Genomic DNA, 18007 nt, shown 5'->3' with positions numbered 1-18007 from the left:
CGTACCTCAACAAAAAATCAAACTGTTATCGCTTCATAGATAAAATTTGGTTTTCTTATGATTCATTCTGTAAATCTCTAAGATCTCTGAAGTTAACTCTGATCGTGCCTTTGAGAGCGTCTCCAGCTGGAACTTTGAAGGGACATGCAATTGGAGGCCAAATGATAGAAACTCCCGAGTTGCATTATGGGAAACGTAGGACCTGGTGTTTATGGAGTGTAACCCTTAGTTGCATGAGATTTTTCTGGCCCTTACAAGTTCCCAAATGGTTTGATTTCAGCACTAAATCCCACATGGTCTTTGTTACCGTCTCTGTGTCCAGGTACCAGTCAGAGTTCCCAGTCCGTTCAGTCGGGTTTGGTCCGTCACTCTCCTGCCCGAGCCTCTGTCGCCAGCCAGTCATCCTCCTACCGCTACAGCAGCAGCCGTCACTCGTCCCTCCGCACATCCACCACGGGTCTGGAGCCCTGCCGACGCTCCTCCACCAGCCAGCTCTCACTGCGCACCCTCCCTAATTCTCTGCAGCTCCGCCTGGGCTCCACGTCCGACCCCGCCGGCCCCTCGGCTTCCCTTTCTAGCCACAGCATCCCTCCCTGCAAACGCCACACCCTGGTAGGCCTGTTGGGTAACGACGGCCTGTGCAGCACGGCGACCGACCCCCTCAGCCAGCCTCATCACCCCCAACAACACAACCCCAGCGTCTCCACTGTGCTCAGAGATGACATCTCATACAGAGTGCAGGTGAGAAGATATACTTTACTGCCAAAAGTATTCGCTCAGTTATCCGAACCATTCAAATTCAGGTGTTTGCCATCGCTCAGATTAACAATCCTCAATCCAGCGATGTGAAATGCGTTCTGTTGGGATGTCGCGCAGATCGTGGATGTCGGTCAGGTGCTGGAGACCCTCAACGTTTTAAAAAGGAAGGAGCTGCAGTGGCCCGACGAAACGATGAGACTGAGGGCAGGACGGGCCTTCTGGAGAGACTGGAGCCCCTTAGAGGGCATGGAAGGACATGTGAGTGTCCATCTACATCTGTGACACACCAGATTCACCTTTACTTATTTTAATTTAAGCTAAATTAATATGATCTATTTAGATGCTGCTTGTCAGCACACACACACACACACACACACACTCTCTCTCTCTCTCTCCGACCTCTTATGCTATAAATGTGCTGTCCTACTTTTTGTTGCCTGTAAAACCCTCAGTGACCCACTTGCTCTGTAATTTACGCCTCATAAATTTAATTGGACATTTTCTCTGACGAAGCTTCCTCATCTGGTGTCCCCTTGCAGGTGATTCACCGGTGGGTGCCTTGTAGCCGCGACCCAGCCAACTGCTCCCCCATCAACAAGACCATCCTGCTGGTACAGGTGGAAGACAAGCTAGTGCCCATTATCAAATCTGGGGTCATTGAATTGGGCGCAGAGGTTTAAGAGAAGCACATACACGTCACAAACCAGACGAAGCTAAACCCTCGTGGCTTTCAGCAAGATGGAGGAGCCTGCAGACAAACAGGAAATGGGAGCTCTCCCCCCTCCCCTATTCCTTTAACACTTTAGGGGGAAAGGAAGCCAGGGAATAGTGCAAGCAGAGGCAGAACATACAGTCATTCAAGAAACCTTTACTGCATCAGCACACATCCACAGCATCTGCCTTGCTTCGCATCTCAGAAATGCTGCATGACAGTAACCGACCCTTAAAGTAAACCAATTCTTTCTACTGGTGATTAATTTCTATGCATTTCTTCGACTGTTTTTGTTGGTAGTTATGAGAGAACTGTGTAAAAGAGCGTGTGGGGATTTTCTTTTTTTCTTTTTTTTTTTATGATTGTCTTTAAATAATTTGCCAAAATCAGCCTGGTATTGAATATTTGCCATGGTTTCATCCACACGAAATCTTTTTTTTTTTTTGCCAAGACTACAGAGAAAGTTGTGATGCAGAGACGTGACGGTGCTGCACTCAAAGAACTCCTCTGCTTCACTCTTGTCATTCCGTTTGGATTACTTTGAAATTTGCAAGATTTACTCTGCGCAAAGAAAAAAAAAACCTTGCACTATAATTTTTGTTTTTTATTTTACAGGGATGCACTACACTCTTTCGATATTATCACATTTTTATTTATTATAGACTCTGAATGGCCATGGTTACCTTTGCCTTGGGAATGAAAAATGCAATCATTCTGTTTGCAGCCATTTTTATTATTTGACTATTTTCTGTTTGATAAACTTGAAGATAACTTTTTACTGTACATGATTATATCAATATCTATATATATATTTACACAAATATATATATATATATAATGTCAATGTATAAAAGATTTTGCTTTCAATATTTATTACTGTGAACATGGTATTTACACTTTGTTACATCTTTTTTTCTTCATTTTGGGACAAAGGTTATGTATTAAGGACCATTGGTTAAAAACAGATGCCGAATTTTTTTGATGGACTGTTTCACTATTTAACTTAATTCTTTTCTATATGGAAAAAATAAAAGTTTGATTTATTGCTGACAACTTTAACATGTCTCTTCTAGTTCCTCATTTTTACTGAAAAGTAATTTTAAAAAAAACAAATGGATGAAATAAAAACTTCAAGCCCACTCTAAGCTCATCAGTATATACTGTACATAAGAAAAGAGGACAAAGTTTAAAAATGAATCTTGTGATTAGCATGTGAAAGGACAGCAGTGAAGGATAAGTTATGGCCCACCTGCTACAGTTATATTTCTTTACAACACAATGACTCACAAATCATATGACATTTTGTTGTTTTTGTTTTAGTTGTTCAGATTCGGTCATTGGTAACATCAGTTTGATAGCTATCCAAGAAAAACACTTTCACAAATAGTTTTCATCAAACTCTCATTGCGTAACTTTTAAAAGTCAAATTAGACATGACACTGAATCAGCACAGTTGCATCGACAATTTTAGACAGTTATATATGGTAGATATAAAAGGATGTTTATTTTTGGACAGCATTACCTATGAATTCAGATGCAAAAATCTAACAATTACTCCTAAACTAAATTAAACAATGTTATTTATCTTTTGCTCCACTTTACCATCTAGAGCAATTTTAATGAATTAGAAGATGCTATTTTTGAATTACATGACTCTTAGTGTGCTTTTTGTATGTACAGGATTTTTTTTATCAGTATTGATAAAGTCCTGGAACCTTTTCACTTGAAACCAGATAAGTGTAACAAATCACCTGACTACAGTTAAGCTCCGCCTTCGAGCCTTCTGATTGGCTACGTCGGGAGAATTCCCGACAAGTGTTTTTCCCAACGTCACATATAAATGTTCCATTCATGCTGCGGACTACATATGTAGTTACTGCTTCTTTCCTCTTACTTCACACCAAAGAAAAGGTAAAGACTTATTTTATGTTTATTTCAAACTCTGCTAGGAGATATTTTGAATTTTTCAAATAGCATATTATTATTATTATTATTATTCTCCTTGTAAAACCTCCTGTGTTTCTATTGCGTTGTTTTGTTAGCCTCCGGTAGCTAGCAACTGGCACTAGTTGGATCATGTGACATTAAAGCAGTCAGATGATTTGTTAGTTTTGATTACCTTCGGACGTTTATCAGTCCAGCACACATCCGAAGCATTAATCCAAGTGTGGGTTTACTTAGGTTTTTTTCTTCCTTGTCATCCACGCCAGGCTAAGATATGTCAGCCCTTTACGTGCTAATCGGCCTGAGTCTCGGGCTGGTGAGCGCGGTTCCTCTCCAGGAGCCGGACGGTGGGAAACACTGGGTGGTCCTGGTAGCCGGATCCAACGGCTGGTACAACTACAGACACCAGGTTAGAGGCGTGAAACTTCCTCAGTGTCCCCCTATCTGGTGCACACCGAGGGGGACTCGGATAATTGTTTCTATCTTAATCCACATTTGTTTTTTTTTGATAAGATTGACTTCAACCTCTCAGATAAGTCACCTGTTCTCTCAAACTCGCAGCTGACCTGTGTGTTATTCTTCCTGTCTCTCAGGCGGATGTGTGCCATGCCTACCAGATCGTCCACCAGAACGGCATCCCAGATGAGCAGATTGTGGTTATGATGTATGATGACTTGGCAGAGAATGAGGAGTGAGTTCATTCTTTTTCTTTTTCTTTTTTCTGCTTTAAAAAAAGGCTAGAGGGTGTTATCATCTCAAGTGTAAATGGAGCTGAAACATGAGCTATTATGGGTTGTTTCGATAGTGTGTGGATGTCCATGTTTTTTCTTACCCTTGACCCAAATTATTAATCTTTAATCATGAGTATTTTGAGGTACTTAAAGGTAGAGGTACTTATGTAATTAATACACCAAAAACAGCTTCACAGCTGTCTACTTTGATTTTTCTTGAATAAATAGTGCGCTCTTTGTCCATATTCCCCATCCTTGTAGTTGTGTGGAAATCATTCCAGCAGGTTTTAATTGTGTTAACTGCTGTTTGCGTTTCTAGAACAGGCTGAACAGTTAAAAGTCACCTGCTTTGAGGAGTCACAAGGAACTAATTTCACTACTTAACCCCACTGACCTGGTGACTAAAAGGAAAAGCATAAATGAAAGCAGTTGTGACTACGAATTAATTCACTTTTTAACTTTAACATATTGTAAGAAGTGAGCTGGTGGCCCTGTGATGTGACAGATAAATAAAATAAATGTGCTGAAAGATAATTTTTTTTGTAGGGCTGCACTTAAATGCAGCCCTACAAAGCATTCAAAGCATTGGCTTTGATTATGCAGTAGTCAGTAGAACATAGCAGTAAGAGTTAATTTTATCGTTAATAATCGATATTGATAGCCCAAATTTGTTTTTTAATGATTAACTTTTTTTTATTGCTTGCATTGTTTCTGTTAAAGGATAGTACAGTATTTTTCTCCTCACGCTCTTCAGATAAATCAATAGCCACTGATAGCAGAGGTGTTCAAGCTGCCACTTGTTTTCAATTGATTTAAAGGAAGATGATGCTGAAAAATAGCATCAGCAGTTTTCCAAAGGCCAGGTTGTTGTGAAACATGTTCAAGTCCCGTGGCAGAAGTTTTAGGACATGAGTCACTGTAATGTTGTAGATTAAGATCAGGTCAGACTTGTTGCTTTATTGCTTTACAGAAAGTAGTTCTGCATTGAAAGAGACTAAACCTAAAGGAGTTGTATCTGATTCAATCATCTGCTATCATATCACAGGCTTTGTCAGCTATTTCCTCTTCCTCATTCAGACATAATTTTTTTCCAGCAACCCAACCCCTGGAATAGTAATCAACAGGCCAAATGGCACAGATGTGTACCATGGAGTTCTTAAGGACTACACTGGGGATGTGAGTTTATCAATGCAAATGTTTAAACAAGCATACAAATCAACACTTTGTTAAATTTCTGGTATATGTCTTGCCATTCTGATTATACTAAAGTAAACTTTTTGATGTCTGCAGGATGTGACCCCTGAAAACTTCCTGGCAGTGCTGAAGGGTGATGCCTCCAGTGTCAAAGGTGGCTCTGGAAAGGTGATAAAGAGGTGAGTGATGACATAAAACACCAGGTAGTTGTGGAGAGATGGTTCCAGGTATCAGAACAGAAAAACTAACTGTTTCATAAAGTTATTCTCTTAACTCTTAAGGTGTGTGTGTGTGTTTTCTAGTGGCCCAAATGATCACGTGTTTGTGTACTTTACTGACCATGGGGCGCCTGGCATTCTGGCATTTCCAAATGATGATGTAAGCGCTTTTCTACTTCCTCCTCCTGGTCACTACAACTAAAAAATGTACAGCACCACTCAAAGAAGAAACGGTCTCTGTTGTTGAATTTCTTGCTCTGTTATCACTGGCAGTTACTGTTTGTTGGAGCATTTAGAAATTCAAATAAAAAAGCTGTCATGCTCAAATGTTAACTGTTGTCCAAACACAAGCTCCATTCAAACGTTTGTTTACAGGAAATGGTCAAAAATTTCAAAAGGAAAAATTTAAGTACTCTGTATCAGTGACTTACTGGTTGAAGAATGAATACTAATTTTATATTTAATAACTGTTTCATGCTCTTGTATTGAAAAAATAAAGCCTTACTTTGTTAGCCTATCAAATATATACTTCAATATTCCCAGCTAAATAATAATAATGGCTGTGCGTGTTTTGCAGGGATATTTTAATGTTTTAATCTGTAAATTAAATCCAGTCTTGTGTTTCTTGCAGCTCGATGTTAAAGATCTCCAAGCAGCCATTCAATACATGCACAAGAACAAGAAATATAAAAAGGTATGTCACAACCTGCTGCTGGGGTGTGGTTCGTCTGTTTATAGAACTGCTGTCGGGATTTTTCTGTGATCAATTATCACCTCACTGTGCTGGAAGAATAGATCTCTAAACTTCTTTTTTGTTTTTTGCCACATGCACTTACACATACAAATTCACACACACACGTTCACAGATGGTGTTCTACATTGAGGCGTGTGAGTCGGGATCAATGATGGAGAATTTGCCTGACGACATTGATGGTGAGCTTCCCCCCAGTAGAATTTATTTCCAGAAAGACGTAACAAAGCTGTGAATATAACGTGCACAAACCCCAACCCTGTTTTTTGAATGACCATCAAATATGCACCTACTTTTTAATTTAATGTTGTCTTAGAGTTAGAAATGTATCATTAACATTATACCGCCTTGTGTTTTTCAGTGTACGCCACCACTGCATCCAACTCTCACGAGTCGTCTTATGCCTGTTACTATGATGAGAGCAGGGACACGTACCTGGGAGACTGGTACAGCGTGAACTGGATGGAGGACTCCGATGTGGTGGGAGAAATTTTCACTTCGATGTCAGAACGCTAATATTTTATCATAAAATAACAAAAAGGCAAAATTTTATTTTACATAAGGGTCAGCTGATGGGCTCATGGCTTCAATTAACCTATGACAACACATTAGATGAAGACAAACTATAAACTAGACAGTGTAGAAGGAAACTATTGCAACCATAAGTCCAGGACACTGAAGCACCGGGTGGCTTTGATGCCTGATCGTGCTCATTTTCTCAGATAGCAGTGACTTCCTGTTTGAGCTATAAGACAAAGAAATACCACAAATATTTTAAGCTTTAATTCTCTGCACAAACTCTCAAAGAACTGCATGAACCAAACCTGTAACTCTTCTCCTCTTACCTTTGGTAATGCGCGTGTCAGTTATTATTAATAATAATGTTCTTGAGCTCGAAGAATTTACAAAGGTAATCTGAATCCAGACTAGAAATAATTGATTGCAGTGCTTTTTGTCCAACATGGTGTTTCCAGGAAGACCTGTCAAAAGAAACCCTGTTGAAACAGTTCAAGATTGTGAAGAGCCACACAAACACCAGCCACGTCCAGCAGTACGGAAACAAGGTGAGAGCACAGGGGAGGGAAGACGTCTTCTTCTGAATAATGATCAGAGGGGAGCAAATGTTTGTTTCCTTCCCTTTAAACTCAAGGCTCTTAATTTCTCTGCAGACTGTGAGCCACATGAAGGTCAAGGAGTTTCAGGGCAACCCCAAGTTTGGCCCACCCCCTCCTCCAGTGACCCTGCAGCCAATCACGGACCCCAATCTGATCCCAAGCCCCGACGTTCCTCTGGCCATTCTTAAGAGGAAGCTGATGGCCTCCAATGATATCAGTGTCACAAGGGGGTTGCTGATGGAGATCAACGTCCACCTTAAGGTACAGACACATCAGATTTATGAAGAAGCTTCGAACTGACCATGAAAGATGTCACATTACAGATTTACATGTGTGCATCTGCAGATCAGAGAATGGATGGCAAACACTATGCGCCAAGTGGTTGAGAAGGTGACCGGCAATAAGTTCGAGACCGATGTGATTCTCAGCGAGAAGGCCGATCTGACCCAGTATGGGTGCTACAAAGCTGCACTCACCCACTACAAACACAACTGCTTCAACTGGCACAGACAAGAGGTAGAGCACAAAGATTTGTTACTGTAAATGTAGTTTCCAGATGCCCCAGGATCCCAATTAGAATCCATTCTCTGCCAAAATCTGCACTGGAACCTCTCTGCTGACTTGTATGAGTCAATATGCGCAGTTAAAAAAAATGTAAATAGCATCTTTCTGATATGATAAACAGAGTCAATTTCTGCTGGCATCCGGCTGCTTTTATGCTTTAAAACAAGTCTGCAACTTCTTCTCCTGCAACGTCTTTCTGCACCGAAGCTACAGAAGTGTTTTGCCATCCAAGAAACTTAACTAGACTTTACACAAATATTAGTGTGAGTTGATAATAATCACATTTCCAGCAAGACGGAGAGCAGTGTTGTTTATAATGTAATGTTTATTCAGACAGGATTAGATGTCGAGTATCTGTTTCTACTTCAATAGAAGCATCGGATCTGTTTCACTTACAGTCGATCAGTAGGTGTTACAGCTGTATTCACATTTCATTTTGTGCATTCCTTTGGTTTTAATCCAGACTGGTAAAGAACTGTGAAACTTTGTTGTACACATTTCAGAACACTTAAACCTCTTTCAGTTCTTGTTTCAGTTCTTATTTCTCAACTGTCTGAGCTTCCTGTGACTCTTGAATTGCTTGATAGATTTTGATGGAGGCCACCAATAAATGAGCGTCTGACTCCACACCTAAACAAAGGAGGTTATATTTCTCAATTTCACTCAGAATTGATCACATGACTGTAATTGACCACTGTCATTGGTTCTTTAGACCTGAAATAAGACAGCAAATAAGGTATTGTTAGAGCTGCTCTGTTAAAGACAGAGGCAATGGATGTTAATAATAATAATAATAATAATAGACCTTTATTGTCCCACAGTGGGGAAATTTGTGAAACATTAAACATTAAAAAACATTTTGCAAAATGAAAATGGTTCAGGAACAGTGAACATTTAGGTTGTGGGTAAATTCATGAAGCTGTGCAAGCCGTTTCAGACTGTAGGAAGTCTGACTTTCATGATGTCCTCTTGTGTTTCAGTTTGAATACGCTCTGAGGCATCTGTACGCTCTGGTGAACCTGTGTGAGAGAGGATACTCTGCCGACAGGTACGACTGCCCCACGCTTAATTTCCATTGAACATCATATTTCTTTGTGAATTCGTACCTAACTAAAGTGATGAATACATGATCTGATCAGTCTGTTTCTCTACACATGCTGTTTTACATTTTGTTTTATATATAAAAAACTATATTTAACATTTTTGAAGTTAGAGAAATGAGAGGCTGACTGAGAAACAGTTAATTGTCTGACAAGACCAGTTTTTATACTGGTCTGGATGAATAAAAGTTTTCACAATGGATAGGTTGTAGGAAAGTTTTGTTTTTTTAAATCTTCCCATCACAGTAATTGAAATGAGAAATACCAGTGAATATTGAGTATGGAAGAGGTAATCCAAAACAAGGCTCTGACAATCCTAGAAAGAAAAGAATCCATTTGAAGATGAGACTTGAGGGATTTTTGATTTTTACTCCGCTTCTTGCGTTCTGTACCATCAGTGTTGTATTTTTAGTTAATACGGTATAGTTTTACTTGTTTGATTGTTTTGTCATTTCACTTTTCAGGATCCAATTTGCCATGGATTCTGCGTGTCAGTTCAGAAAGTAAATGGACCAAAGTGTGGAAAGGTGTAGTACGAACAAGATGAGGCATCAATTTGCACTGCTGATGAATCAATCTACTTTGGAGGCGACTGTTCTTTTATCATCAACTGGCACTATTTTTTTAACCTTTTTTTTTTTTTTTTTTTAATTTTACTGAGAATTTTTAAAGCCGTTTTATTGAGTTGCACTATTGCTGTGATGAGGTTATGGGTGATATTTTACTGATTGTTTTTATGAATGTAAAAACAAATAACTTGGAATTAACAAAAAATTTCTTTGCTCTCTTTGCTTTATTTGTGATATGGAAGGCAATGAATGTTTGATTAATAAGCAATGGACATACCACTAAACATTGAACAATGTTGAACTTCAACAGTTGTCAGGGATCTTAAAATAAATCTGTCCAAAAAAAAGCATAAAAATGTCTCTTATTTCCAATTTATTTATGTTTTACCTGTGTTGATATTCAGCACAGATTTTTTTAGTTTTTTGTCATAAAAAAAAAATCACATCGTCTTTAATCAGTAGAGACATAACATTAGAAAATACTGTATAACATAGTAGAGAAATTTATCTACCTGAGCCTTATTTCCTGTGACCAAAAACCCATTTTATCTGTGTTATAACACTGTTTCATAATAATACAATGTTACCTGTGCCTGTATTGTATCTTCTGGTCATAAAAAGGGACATACTGTATGTAATGCATTATAATAGAAAGCAGGGATATAAACGCACATAACTGCAACTTCACCTTTAAGTAGCGCCCTCTGGTGCTGGTGATAGATATAACCAGTGCGTCCAATGATAAAATTGTGCCATCTAGTGACGGTATTTTGACCTACAGCTTTAAAAAGAAAAGTACTTCTTTTTAGATTGTATTAATCGCATTTTATTTGATAACTGATGACATTGATTGCTCTTTATTTGCCTGTAATATTTATTTGATTGTCATCATAGTCTATGTTTAATTGATTATTCTTCATATTTATGCTTCGATAAACAAAAAAAAAAGTCAAATTTCACACAGCATTTGCGTAGAACGCACGACACAGGAGTTACGGTTGAAATGTTACCATAGCAGCGAGCTCGGACCCCTGGATAGCTGGTCTTCAGGCTAAATAGGAAACGCCTGAGACGAATCGGACGAGCATAATTTCGTTCTCTTTATAAATTGCAGATACCAATCCCACATCAGAAGGTTTAAAACTCCCACGTTTCTAATTACAGTACTGTATATAAATAACAGGTAGTTTCGAATTTTGAGCAGGCTTTAAACTTTGCTACCCAGGTCCGCAAGGACCATCCTGTTTGGGAGGTGGCCTCGTTTAATCCACGCCCTCTTCCTATTAAAGCAGGAAGCCAAGCTGGCCGAAACCATCACTGCTAATGTGAAACTAGCACTTGCGGTTGTAAATATATATCACATTTAGAGTTTAATCGTCAGGACGATATAAACCTATCGATAGGATTAAAGTTTATCAGCTTGATAGCTCACAACTGAACGCCTACTAGGAGAAAAACGCTTTATAATCGACCCGTTAGCTTGTTTGCTAACCTAACAGGTTCGGATCAAGGTTTTTCACAGCTGGTTCCGTTGCGTAAGACTTCTATAAACTGCCTTTCGTCACCCTTAAACGTTTCACCATGGGTTCCAGAGCCTCTACGTTACTTCGAGAAGAGGAAATCGAAGAAATCAAGAAGGAGACTGGCTGTAAGTTGAGCTCTGACAAATTGCTGTGATGAAGATGGAGTCGGTCACGCCTCAAAGTTTGCTCTCTGCATTGCTCGTAGTTTGAAGTGTCATTCACTGCAGTTACTGTAAACTTGTATCTACAAGTGAACAAAAAATAGGAAGTTATGCAAAACTGAATTTACCATAAATTGCTCGTCTTTAACTGGGTTGTAACTGTAATGCATGAATACAACCTGTGAAAATCCCAGATCGATGGCTGCTTGGAGTGCCAAGAAGTGAATTGTTCCTGTTATTTTCTGGTCATCTGGTAATAAACTCTTTGTTATCCCACCTACAGTCTCCCACAGTCAGATCACCCGCCTGTACAGTCGCTTCACCAGCCTGGATAAAGGTGAAAACGGTACCCTCAGGTAAGCAATAAACATATTCTGGAATTAAACCCATCATCCAAACCATGAGCTTTGTACATTTGCTGCCTGGCCAGGATGAGTGATTTGTTTGGCCAACCTTTAGGTGACGTCTGCAGAAGGGGACAAATTCTTCAGTTAAATTCAATTTAAATACTTGTGAAGGAATTGTGACCTGATTCTCAGTGTTAAAATTTCCTACTAAATGACCTCTGCAGATTATTTTCGCCCTGCATTGGTATTTTCTATTTAGCCACTTTTCACTTCGAAAAGTTTATGCAGTTACCAGAATTCCAACGGCCCTCCAGCCTTTGGTGTCTGTGGCATATAAGGACACCAACATGTTTTCAAAACATGAACTCTCTGTGATATGAGGGTGTTTTCTAGTCTCCACACCTGTTTTTAATTTAACCTTTTTTAAGTTTCTTTCATGGTAAATGACTCAAATTCAGAGAAACAGGTTAAGAAGTTGGTGTCTGCTTTTTGTCAGTTCTAGTGACAAGTCACCGTTGCTAAATATGAAACAAGTATTTTGTGCTATAAATGTGGCTAGTGTGTCTTCTGTTGACCCCTGAACAGGTTCAGTTTATAGTTTAAAGTCACTATTCTGTCATTCTTAATTTCCTTTCGGGGATCAAACCAGTATATAAAATTTAAAAGCTGTGATTGATGATAAAATATTTCCTGTTGCTTTATATTTGAGCGCAGTCAGGCTTCAGAGTGGGCTCTCTGCAGTTTGTTATTAACATTGTACTCTGTCCTTTGGTTTTGCATGAATAAGCAATTGGTGAAGAAAAAAGTAATCATTAAAACTGCTAAGACATTTGTATAATAGAGGTTTGGTGTTGAGGTCAGTGGAGGGTGAAGGCTCTTTACAGATCTTTTAAAAGATTTGTTGACACAAAACACATTCGTTGTTCCACCTGTTTTTGCTCTATTACTTTCAGTCATGGCACAAACAGTCAGGTAGTTTCTTATTTTCTCAAGGTGACTTTCTTTCTATTCATTTTATTTCTTACCATTCGTTTTCATGAGATTTATACATCTTCAATGACCAACTTCAAGGACCTTTTACGCTAACCTGAGTGAAATGAATTCTGTTGTCGGAACTGAAATTATTCCCAGAATTATAAAATATTATCATTCAGTTTCAAATCACTTCCTGATTTAAAAGTATTTGTTGAGGTCTCTGTACTGTCATGTATTTTTAAAGTTTCTCAAAGGTTTTGAATTTGCATCTCTTGTTTTATTAGAATCTGTTTTGTTGGAATTTAAACTCATATCTCTTCTCAGTCGAGAGGACTTCCAGAGGATCCCAGAATTGGCCATCAATCCGCTGGGTGACAGGATCATTAATGCCTTCTTCCCTGAGGGGTGAGCAGATCATCTCCTGGTGTTCATTTTAGATCTGAATCCCAACCCCTGCATCGCTGAGAGAGGCGGTCAGTCTGCTTAACTGCAGAGACTCTGTCCTTTGATATTTAGTGTTTGATAATCAGCTTGCTTTTTTTCATACTTGTATGTACTTTCATCAGTTAACTAAAATTTGAAATGCGTTCAAATGTAAAATTGAAGACTTTGATTGCATTTCAGCTCTTAATGGTTTCAGATGTACTCTTGTTGCTCCAGTTGTGGAGCTTGTTACATGAGCGTTGTATTGTGTGAAATGGTGTAAGGTTACGATTAGTTTGAGTCTTCTTTGTGTTACTCGCAGAGTAATCTGAGTACAACAATTGTTTTTCTAGAAAAGACGAATAAAACCCTTTTTTCTCTCTGATGTGTAGTTTTATTGCTCTGCCTATTTGTTTTAGGGAGGACCAGGTAAACTTCAGGGGTTTTATGCGGACCTTAGCTCATTTCCGACCAATCGAGGACAATGACAAGAGCAAGAACGCCGCCACCAGCGAGCCGCTCAACAGCAGGACAAACAAGCTGCTCTGTGAGTCTTTAGCCACAGGATTTCTTGAAGTGAGCAATCTCTGCCGTGACTTACACAGATTTTTTTGTTTGTCCAGTTGCTTTCCGTCTGTATGACCTGGACAGAGATGACAAAATCTCTCGTGATGAGCTGCTACAGGTGAGTGTACTGGTTTACCCTGTAAATGCTGAGTCATGAAAAAGATTGTGGCTCCAACTGGTTCAGACAGTTTTTGTTTTTTTTAATGGAAACCTTATTACCTGTGAAATTCCTTCTTTTTGCTTGTTAGTTATTTGACAAAGGAACAAATGCTGTTGCACAACATCCACATCACAATGCTGCGCACAAGGATTTCGATGTCTAGTAGAAGACTTTGCCCATCTGCTGATAATGAGGCGATATCTCTCCTTAACTACAGGTTGATTTCTCCCAGACAGTTAAATCTCCTCTGTTTGGTTTCCCTCTGTGTTATTTGTCATCCCTCTGTGAAACCATGTTGGTCACGGTAACATTGTGTGAGCTCTCATTGCTGTAAGCTCTGTGTTTAATGACTCAGACAAATCTCTTGTTTTGCGCAAAACACTTCTGTGTGACCTGCTTCATGTAATAACTACAAATTATGTCAAACAGTGTGTAGATACGTGCTGCTTCCATGTTGTTTTCATAAACATTTCTCCGTAATCTCCTGTGACTACAGTAAAACGCTTATTTCATCTTTGCCAGGGATGGTTTCAGGCTGATATTCATTAACCGCGATAACATGTTTATCATGGGTGGTTACATTTTTTTTTACAGGTCTTGCGGATGATGGTTGGCGTAAACATTTCAGACGAACAGCTTGGTAGCATTGCTGACAGGACCATACAGGAAGCTGACACAAACGGCGATAACTCGATTTCATTCAATGAATTCATCAAGGCAAGTTTTGTAGCATCAGAGACTTCAAATAGATGTCTCTCGTGTGTATTTACACCGTTTCCCTTCCTTCTTTAGGTCCTTTGGCTCTTTTTTGTTTTACTTTTTTTTTCTTTTTTGCCATGAATAAATATTCAGCATTATACATAAGAAAATTAGACAGGCATTCAGACATGACACACTTCTGAGTCTTTCAGAAGGGCTTTAACTTATACTAAAAACTTCACTTTCTGCATGTTTATCTGCAAGGTTTATGTTTTTCAGTGTATTAGAACTTGGGTAAAAACATCTCCAGTCTGAGTATGTAATAACATTTATCACCAAAGGCTAAACTTTGACTTCTTTATGTGCCAATTTATACGTATTCAAATAGACTTGCTTTATGACTGCAAGAAAAAAACAAACATCAAATATGAATACAAGATGAAGGAATGAAATACAGAAAGACATTTTTGAAGCATTGTGCTAACGTACTGACAGCTGATGATGATACGCTAAGCTTCTTGACAGAGACTAATACCCAAAGGCAAAAACATTAGACACATGACAAAACTGGTTTGGTTAGACCCAAAGTTTAAACTTCTATTCTTGTTCACTTATTGAATGCTTTTTCTGTTAGCAAAGTTTCATTTTGGTTATTTGACACTGACACTTTCATGTTTCAGTTATCAGATGCTGGTGGAGGTGTGAATAAAAATCGCTCCAGTTCATCTGGTTTATCCGTTATCCCTCTTTTGGCGAACACACTGATCTGTTACTCAAAGGTGGAGTAAAAAGTAAAAACACAGCGGTGCCTGCAGTGGTAGGGAGGGAACGAGTGACTGTGAAGAAGATTGAGCAGAGGAACATGTCGGTTAATATTTTCTCAGCCTGTCAGCTAAGACGCCTCCAGCAGGTTGCAGGCAATGACATTAACTGTCAAGCTGCAGCCTCCCAAAATCAGGACAAGTTTGAACAGATGGGTGAAAGTGGTAGCCCCCGAATAACAACCCCCATCTACACGGAAGTGCCATCTGCAGTGGGATCCCAACACATCCATTTATTAAATCTTGAGTTCAGTTTCCAAAGTTACTAAACCAAGATCGAAGCACAAGATATGTGGTAGTTTTCTCAGTTTAATGCAATATTGTCATATTTACAAATATATTTTATACATTTTTAACACCAATTCAAGTACTTTTAGTTTGACATGTGGAACATACAGCACAGCTCATATCCTACCCTGAGAGGGAACACGAGAAACACTTCATGTCCAGAAACCAGATGTCCCATGATCTCCACAGTTCAACCACATGTCAAAAAAACATGGTTAAAACCCACGAAGCAAACAAATCAGAGAGCAAAGAAACAGGAAATAATTGCAATAGTGATGACTCAGGTGAAAGAATCTAAAGCACATCCTCTCGATTTTTGTAACGCAGCCCATTAATGTACAGTACATCCAATTCACACCTTCTTAATTCTGTCCTACTGAAAACCACTGTAGTTCACCTGGATGGCATACGAGGAGGATGAATCAATGAGTGGGAGCGAATGGAGCTAAATGACTACAATAATTATTTTGTTGACAAAACTGCAAAATTCATTCTGAATTTTTCAATGTAGACCATTCTTTCGTAGGACTTCATGTATAATCAAGGCTCTGCATTGGTTTTTGTGTGGAGCCGTATCATGCAAAAAAATAATCTGCATTCTGTGTGAACGCAGTATTCATCTCACCAGAATATAAATCTTTTTTTTGTTGTTTGTTTCCTCAGGTTCTGGAGAAGGTGGATGTGGAACAGAAAATGAGCATCCGGTTCCTCCACTAAACTACCTATTTTCCCAGTTTTCTTTTTTTTTTGTTTTTTTGACCTTTAACATGTCAGTTGACATCTAAACACAACCTCATCCAGTTTCTCAACCGGCTGCTGTAGCCAGCAGTGTGTTCTACACATCAAGTACCTTCTGTCAGGTTGTGAATGAGGTAGACCGTGTCACATCTGTCTGCCTTTGCAATGCTCTGAAAACAAAGGGAAAATTTGTGTGCCTTGGGTAGCTATATGTAACGTCACTGTGTTTTCCCCCATTGATAGAGCATTATTTATTAGGACTTTTTTTAATTGTTGGCACCACTGCTGCCCTGCTTTGAAGAGAGAAATAATTGCCCCCTGGGTTACGATCAAGCTGTTTTGCTGTTGGAGTGGAGAATGAAAGCTTTTGATTCCATTGCAACGCAGGCAGTGTTTTTGTTCTTTGGAGGTCATGACTTATTTACTTTGACTCAACGCAGAGCCAGTCGGAGCAGCCAAGTAGGTTAGTTACTTCCTTGAAGAAACACAGGAGATGTGCTACATATTGTCATGTTTTACCCACTGCAGTGCCATGATTTTAGTTCCTTTTTGTTAGTTTTTGACCTTTTAAATAGGAACCTATGGCCATGTTTGTGTGTGTGCTCTCATGTGGGTTAATGTAGCCACTGCCAATAGTGATTACCTGTTTCAGTTGTTGGACTTCATCTAAAGAGAGCTTGACCTGAAACTATCCAGGACCTCTCAGAACCACTGCTGATTTAGCATGTGAATAATGTTATATTTATAAAATAGATTATCAATGTATAAAGTGTTATTACTGATGATTCTACGCAAAACGCTTCCATCTTCTGCTGTTAGGCGTGTTGTCTCCAGCATATGTACCGAATGGTAACTGTAATGCTTCTGCAGAATTATAAAAGATTTCAGCTGCCAGCAGGACCTGATTTCAAAATATATCTCTCCTTGATGGAATTTTAATCAAGGCTAGGTTGGTTTTGTTAGACTCTGTGGCCAAAAAGTTAGTTGTTGTTCTTTTTTGACAACTAGTTTATATATCATGATGATGTGCTGCGCTCCTATTTATTGGATCAGTCTTTTCTTTTTTCTTTTTTTTGCCATTGACTAATTCTAGATGTTAAAGAAGACTAAAGGCATTCAAAATCTCTTCTCTGTACAGGCTGATCATTATCAATCTCCTTTTAATTCATGTTACTTTGTTAAATAACTACAGGAATGGCCTCCAGCAGTGTATACGAACACAGATGTTCATTTTAATTCGTGAATTGATCAGTCAGATATGATTTATATGTCACGTGATGCATGAATTTGATTTTAATAAAACAAGTGCCATGCTTGCCTTACCGTTCAAACTTTGTTTTTTCTAACTCAACAAATTTACGTCGGATTTTATTTTGGGACTCACACTGATAGTTGTTCTAAATAAATAAATAAATCTATACACGCAAGTGAAGTGGTAACTTCTGCTATTATTGAGCTTGTCACATATTCTTATATTTTATTAAATTAATGTGATTATTTATGAAGGTGTCAAACTGAAAGTTTTGTTTTATTAATCGTGACAGAACTGATTACAACGTAAAAATGTATTTTGTATGCACTAATTTATCATTGAAATAATCAATATTCGATCGAACTAAATTAGCGGCTAGCTCAATGAGCAAATCCT

At 38.7% G+C, this 18007-nt stretch overlaps 3 protein-coding genes across 3 annotated transcripts in view; all 3 read left to right on the top strand.

Annotated features, from left to right (window-relative positions):
* pcnx1 (pecanex 1) overlaps positions 1 to 2530 on the top strand; it is a 31184-nt gene extending 28654 nt beyond the window's left edge. Inside the window, exons 34-36 of the mRNA XM_068338326.1 lie at positions 323 to 741; positions 877 to 1017; positions 1299 to 2530. Coding sequence (XP_068194427.1) covers positions 323 to 741; positions 877 to 1017; positions 1299 to 1439 — 701 coding nt within the window. The 3' untranslated portion in view covers positions 1440 to 2530. The remainder of the gene's footprint in view (positions 1 to 322; positions 742 to 876; positions 1018 to 1298) is intronic.
* A 766-nt stretch (positions 2531 to 3296) lies between these two features.
* On the top strand, positions 3297 to 10013 carry lgmn (legumain). The gene is made up of 14 exons (XM_068338592.1): positions 3297 to 3382; positions 3682 to 3824; positions 4009 to 4106; positions 5241 to 5322; positions 5437 to 5519; positions 5643 to 5718; positions 6190 to 6252; positions 6425 to 6491; positions 6671 to 6789; positions 7284 to 7373; positions 7479 to 7685; positions 7770 to 7940; positions 8969 to 9036; positions 9553 to 10013. Exons 2-14 carry the CDS (start codon positions 3690 to 3692, stop codon positions 9593 to 9595), a joined length of 1302 nt encoding a protein of 433 aa, XP_068194693.1. The 5' UTR covers positions 3297 to 3382; positions 3682 to 3689; the 3' UTR covers positions 9596 to 10013.
* Positions 10014 to 10945: 932 nt separating this feature from the next.
* Positions 10946 to 17678, top strand: chp1 (calcineurin-like EF-hand protein 1). Its single transcript, XM_068338579.1, has 7 exons — positions 10946 to 11305; positions 11625 to 11697; positions 12988 to 13068; positions 13506 to 13633; positions 13710 to 13771; positions 14408 to 14530; positions 16285 to 17678. The coding sequence occupies exons 1-7, from the start codon at positions 11239 to 11241 to the stop codon at positions 16336 to 16338; spliced, it is 588 nt and encodes a 195-aa protein (XP_068194680.1). The 5' UTR covers positions 10946 to 11238; the 3' UTR covers positions 16339 to 17678.
* The last annotated feature ends 329 nt before the right edge of the window (positions 17679 to 18007 follow it).

Source organism: Antennarius striatus, chromosome 17 (assembly GCF_040054535.1).
Source record: "Antennarius striatus isolate MH-2024 chromosome 17, ASM4005453v1, whole genome shotgun sequence".
NCBI lineage: Eukaryota > Metazoa > Chordata > Actinopteri > Lophiiformes > Antennariidae > Antennarius > Antennarius striatus.
Note: the sequence above shows the minus strand (reverse complement) of the source record. Positions and strands in the feature narration are given on the sequence as shown.

Excerpts from the sequence above, each read along its gene's own strand:
- lgmn (XM_068338592.1), top strand. The coding sequence starts at position 3,690 with ATGTCAGCCCTTTACGTGCTAATCGGCCTGAGTCTCGGGCTGGTGAGC. Across the intron at positions 5,520-5,642 it reads TCTGGAAAGGTGATAAAGAG|TGGCCCAAATGATCACGTGT; the intron begins GTGAGTGATGAC and ends TGTGTTTTCTAG. Across the intron at positions 5,719-6,189 it reads TGGCATTTCCAAATGATGAT|CTCGATGTTAAAGATCTCCA; the intron begins GTAAGCGCTTTT and ends TGTTTCTTGCAG.
- chp1 (XM_068338579.1), top strand. The coding sequence starts at position 11,239 with ATGGGTTCCAGAGCCTCTACGTTACTTCGAGAAGAGGAAATCGAAGAA. Across the intron at positions 11,306-11,624 it reads AATCAAGAAGGAGACTGGCT|TCTCCCACAGTCAGATCACC; the intron begins GTAAGTTGAGCT and ends TCCCACCTACAG. Across the intron at positions 13,772-14,407 it reads CTCGTGATGAGCTGCTACAG|GTCTTGCGGATGATGGTTGG; the intron begins GTGAGTGTACTG and ends TTTTTTTTACAG.